Source organism: Myodes glareolus, chromosome 11, assembly GCF_982192425.1.
Source record: "Myodes glareolus chromosome 11, mMyoGla1.1, whole genome shotgun sequence".
Classification (NCBI taxonomy): domain Eukaryota; kingdom Metazoa; phylum Chordata; class Mammalia; order Rodentia; family Cricetidae; genus Myodes; species Myodes glareolus.
Genome location: NC_142036.1, coordinates 28,105,710 through 28,111,709, shown reverse-complemented (window position 1 = coordinate 28,111,709; position 6,000 = coordinate 28,105,710). Strand labels below are relative to the sequence as shown.

The window sequence follows — 6,000 nt, the reverse complement described above, 5'->3', positions numbered from 1 at the left end:
GTAGTCAAATATAAGGATGAGATTCTCTGTAAACCAAGTCAGCAGTATTCTTAGTACAACTGGACTCTGCAGGAAAGAACACAGAAACCCGAGGTAAGGATAAAGTAGTGAAAAGGCTTAAAGAAACCTAGAAGTTTGGTTAAAAAAAAAAGAAAGAAAGAAAAAGAAAGGTAGACACAGCACTTAGGAGATGAAGGCCAAAGCATCAGGAGCTTCAGGACTAGCCTTGGCGCCATAGCTCAAGTCCAGCTGGGGCTATATATGATCCTGTTTCAAAATAAAAGATTTAGTAATGGAAGGAATCTCTAGTCATAGGGGTCTTGGAGAAAAATGTGGCACAGAAACGAAATGTTGACGGTTTGAAAAGGGACCTGATCAATGGCGTGACATTTCAATAGGGGAACGTTCCACAGTGAGGCAGGAGGATGCCTGGACAAAACTATGGCCGTCACAGCTGTAAGATACTCTTGCTCAGCCCTTCAAGGTGCAGCACGGAGACTGGAGTCATGGAAGTACGGGGTGGCATACACTCAGAGAGACAGTTCGCAGCTAGAACCTGGGCATTTTCAAAGTGCAGGGAGGAAGTCTGGGTTTGTGGTGGTAAAGCATTTTGGAACTTGTACTCTAGCCTACTCAAAGATACTTTCTTCTTCATCCCCCTTCCCTCACACATGCCATGAGTCTTTGTGGACCAAAAGTAGAGATGTAAGACATTACTGAACTTTTAAAAGTATTTATAGTTTGCATTTAAGGTATTTATGCTATGATTCCTTATGTATGTCACATGTAGAAGATGTTATTTAAAGAAACTACCTCTTTTTATTTGAAAGCACGTTGAAGAATTATGCTATGATTCCTTGGCACTAAATAGAAAAGGGTGCTCTTTCAGCTCACATTAACTCTCATTGGGATAATATGGGCCAGGGGCTGGCTGTTCCACAACCAGGATTTATACCAACAATGTTCTAATATTACTTTTATTGTTAAAAATTAGTTTAATTTCAGACTTTAGAATATGGTTCACTAAACACAAGAAGCCTGCTAGAAAAAGCAACTGAATAAACTCACTCTCTTTGTGTACTCAATTAAGAGCTGTTCAGACTACTGGATGTGGTTTGAATCGGAAAGACCCCATAAATATTCCTAAGAACACCTAGTTGGATCAACATAGTGAATGTGTAATTGCTTGTGAAATTCAGAGTTAAGAAAACAAATTTAGTCAAAGGAGATGGTTACTAATTGTGCTTTTTGTTTTTGAAGTCCATTTCCAGGTAGTTATACACTGGAGGGCTGCGGGAGGGAAATGGATCTTGGCAGATGGTCAGCAATTTGAAATTAATGTAATATAGCTCCTATGTAGAAATTGAGAAGATTTTTAGTTTCAGGGAAGTGATCAATTTTGTAGGGCTTCCTCATTTGCAGTTTGCTACTAATTGAAGAAGAGTTTGAAGGAGAATGTATGTTTAAAAATTGCTGAAAAATTGCTGAATTCTTGGAATGCTAGTGATACCGGCAGAAAATTACTGAAATATAAATAATAAGTATGGCCTTAGGTTAATAATGTATCATTGTTAGCTCTTTAGTTGTGATAAGCATATTGTAAGATATTGACAATGGGAAGAACCAAGTAGGAATACATTGATTGGACTTAGTGCTATCTGCACAATGTTTTAAAATTCAAATCTCAAATTATTCGGAAATAAAAAATAATGTGTATAGGGATGGACATGGCTCAGAGGTTAGGAGCACTTGTTACTGTAGAGAACCCAGGTTCAAATCCCAACACCCACACGGCAGTTCACAACACTTAATAACTCCAGTTCCAGGAACCAGGCATCCTCTTCTGGTCTCCACAGGCACTAGTCACAAATATGGTGGACAGACAAGCATGCGAGCAAGGCACTCATACACATAAATAAAATAACCTTAAAAAATTAAAAAAATATATATGTATGTACTGTAATGGTCCATACCTTTAACCACAACAGTCTAGAAGTTGAGACAAAACTGGTCATTTTATAGCCAGTTTTCCATAGGAATCTTCCCATGTTGTATCAGAAAATAAATGCCCTTGTGAACTGCTGAATCTGTCAACTGCCAACATATGCTTGACCTTCACATGGACTGCCTTACTGGGACCTTTTCACAAATTACATCTCTAGAGTTACCCCCAGCGAAACACAAATGGACTAGTGTTAAACATCACTGTAAAAATCACAAGTTTTATCATTATTCACTTCCAAGATGCAAAAATTCTAGAAGGATTGCTTAGAAAAGAAAAAAAAAGAAATATTCACTATCCATTCCTTAGTTTTGACATTTATACTTCAGTTTGATATCTGCAAAAGCTACTTGGTTAGAATATAATGTCAGCACCATTATTCTCTAGTTATTTGAGAAAACTGCAAAACATTCGTCTTTATTGATTGTTATCTCTGAAAAGAAATTTAGACATTATCAGAAACCGCTTTACTATGGAGATTTTTTTGCTTCCATCTTCCATCATGGTAGGAAGAAGGCAAGTGGATGATCTAAGAAGCCATCCCCAGACTCCTTCCCACATTTCTGTCTAACTGGCTTTACCACGAAATATTTGCCATCTCTGTAAATCTGTAGAGGAAAGGAGGCAGCTCTCGAAGAAATCATTCTGGGTCTGCTGAGTTAGAGCAAGGATTTCAACAATAGACTCTTTACCTAGCACATGCCAAAAACCTGGACTCAGTCTTCAGCAGGGGGAAAAATATTGTGCACACAAAAACGTTTGCCAGATGACACATGCGCCCGAAGATGGTGTTTCAAAAGTTCTTTTGCTGTCACGTGTGCCAAATGTCTGTTACCTCAGCATGGGGGAGGCTGCACTGGGGGCTAGCCAAAGATACATAAAGACCCTGATACCAAAAGAAATCAAATAAAATCGAAAAATCAAATTCCTTTTTCCATAATTACCTACTTTGGAGGAAACGTGCCATCAATCCGTAGATTTAGAATTCAAAATCAACACCCTTGACGTCATCCAGCTCCCTAATTCCGGGCAACTTTAGGCAATTAATTTCTCTTTTTGGAGTCTACCTCAGTTTCTCATCTCTAAAATAAATGGATTGGACCAAGTAATCTCTCAGATCCCCTGCAATTTGAACACTGAGGAGAGGTTAGACGGAAAAATACTGGAGGTTTTTTGTTTTTTTCACTTGTTTGGTTTTTGCTTTTATTTATTTTTTTAAGGGTAGAGGAGAAGCTGTTTCCGCACTTATGTTTCTAGAGTCAGAAATATGAGCGCAGTAGGAATGAGTGAAGGGGGGGGGGCACAACCCGGGTCAATTTAGGTGGTTTTTGCACTTACTGGGGGGAAAGCAGCTGGGCGGTTGCTAGGCAACTGCATCTCTTTTACGCACGCAGGCCCCCCGACAAGCTGTCTAAGTCACTTCCTGGTTTTTTTTTTTTTGGTTTTTTTGTTTTTGTTTTTTTTTTAAAGGAGTGTGGCTTTTCAAAATTGTAAAGCTGTTGTCTTTAAAAGAGCACATATTTTTTCAGTCAATTCTGCCCAAACTCTCTGGATGAGGTTGGTTCACGGCGGCTTTTCTTTCCCCTGTTTTCAGGCGCGCTGTGGACACCTTTCAAGCCAGGCCCCGCCGCTGCGCGTTGCCAGGCAGAGCCCGAATCCTCCTGCTCGCAGGGCTCTGGGTCCCGGACCCCGGGTCACTGGAGCGTTGTCCCGGGCCACCATGGGTTCGGAGATGGAGCCTCTGCTCCGGGCCTGGAGCTATTTTAGGCGCAGGAAGTTCCAGCTCTGCGCCGATCTATGCACGCAGATGCTGGAGAAATCCCCTTATGACCAGGTACCTGCTGACCCCAGGCAGTCGGTGAATTCTCTTGCTATGGCCGTGGGCTCTGGGGGATCCCTGTGTCCCCTAGGGTAGCCCTGGGAGGAGGGCCCTAAGCGAAGTTACCTGTGTGATCCGCAGAGGCACCCAAAGCAAGACTCTTTGGAGTTCTGGATGGCGGGTCCCAGGCCTTTACATCTCCCGGGATCCTGAGTTCTGTGCCTTGACAGCTCCTGCTGTAAACTACAGCACCCCCTTTCCAGAATTAGTTACATTTAAAGGGACTCTGTTAAGTTTGTGAGGAGCTTTGATAATTCATTCGTCATTCACTGGTCAGACTCTTGACTTCGTTGATTTCTAAAAAGGAAAGACGTATGTGAACAAAGATCTGAGACGCTGCCCCCTTTAAACACAACTCTCTTTTGGTTCAGATGAAGCATGCAATCTTCCTGCCTCAATGTCCAAGTGTCAAGGAGCTTTTGTTTCTGAGTCATGAGTTCAACTTGAGACAAGATACAGGACATATTTATTTTTAAAGAAACTGCCTGGGCAAGAGAAACTATACTTGTAGGAGGGAAAGATAGAATCCCTCTAAGAGAAAATGATAGTGTTGATTAAAGGGAAATTTAACAGTCCAACGTGAGACTTCACTTCTGTACTCCCTGTTCTTGGGAGGTAGAGGCAAGAGGATCAGTAGTTCAAAGTAATCCTCTGCTAAGTAGAGAGTTCAAGGCTGGGCTGGCAGGTAAGAACCTGCCTTTAGAAAGAAAGTAACAATGTAGTAATGTTGTGTATGCTAAATGGAAAGGGTAATAAGAATGAATAGGAGAGGTACAATGCCATTGAGCAAATGGCTCCTGAAAGAGAGAGGAATTAAAATGGGAGGTTAATAGTAGAATCCTGGCAGTTTGGTTGGCAGTGCTTCAAGTACATGCAGAGTGTGCCTATTCAGTTCTGATTACTCTGCTTTTCCTCTAGTGGCATTGCCTTGGGATTGTTAGGGAAAGGTGGGGAGTTAGAAAAGCAGGGATCCGAGTGTGAAGGCTGTCACTAGGCTCTGCTACTCTGAGCAAATGGATGGAAGTAACCTAGTGATTGCATCTGGCCTGCCCAACAGCAGTGATGCTAAGCGAGCTTCTGGTCTTGGTCCTCATGCTCATTAAAGGACTGTGCGTCTGTAAACAAGTATTTTTCCAAGAGTATCTTTTGGCGCGTTAGTTCTACAAATGCTGACAAAGACATTTCTGGCAAAAGTTTGGAAACAATAAGATAATATAAGATCTTATTACCTTTGTTACGAGGGAAGTTTGTTAAGAAGTTTTGATGTATCAGACATTGTTCTGCGCACAAAGATTCTCAAGAACTTTACGTGTTGTTTCCATTGAGTTGGGGTGGTTTCCACAAACAGGATTCCCAAGAGCTGCTGGCTGGAAGTTTCCTCATTAATGCTAGTGAAAGATAGACACGCCCTTCTTAGAGATTTCAGATGTGCCCAGAAGGCCCTGAATAGTTCAGAAGAAAATAAAACTGATTTTTGCCAAATTTTATTTACTTAGAAGTTTATTTATTTAGAAGCTTACTTGAGTACTGATTTTTTTTTTGTCCTTAGGGCAAATGTACTTCTTATTATATGGAGTAGATATTGTTAGCAAAAGTGTTCTTATTAATGGGTAAGGCCCTATGATCTTGAGATCATAGTGACAGTCAGTACTACACCTGTGAGCTGAAGTTTTATTTGTGCTAGATTTTGTGTCAGGACTCTTTGTGTTCATTTCAGTGACTATCTATAGACTACTTATGATTTCCCAAGCATAAGTTCTATAAAGTAAATAATTTTCTAATACTTAAAATAACCTTGTAAAGTAGGTAACAAAAACAACAGATTTGGTTCTGAGAATTTTATTGCTCTATCTCATTTAATCCTCAACTACTTTAGTGCTTGAATTATTTTTCTCCATCTTATAGATCCAGGACACAGAAGTGTGTCCAAAAATACAAAGCTAGCAAGGCAAGCCCATTAGGTTGCCACTAAACTTGAACTTTTCCCATTATATTTTTTCTCACATGCCTTCTCTCTACTTCCAAGATTTTAGCTGGTGCAGGATTTTGACACATCTATGTGGTTGGATTAAAAGCTCTGATTAGTCCTGAGGTAAAAAGTTCTGATTCTGATTTAGCC

General features: G+C 40.5%; 1 protein-coding gene across 1 annotated transcript in view; it reads left to right on the top strand.

Annotated features, from left to right (window-relative positions):
* Window positions 1-3,640: 3,640 nt before the first annotated feature.
* The window catches only part of Ttc8 (tetratricopeptide repeat domain 8), a 55,410-nt gene continuing 53,050 nt past the window's right edge, over window positions 3,641-6,000 (top strand). The window contains exon 1 of the mRNA XM_048449406.3: window positions 3,641-3,836. Within this exon, the coding sequence (XP_048305363.1) occupies window positions 3,723-3,836 (114 nt within the window). The 5' untranslated portion in view covers window positions 3,641-3,722. The remainder of the gene's footprint in view (window positions 3,837-6,000) is intronic.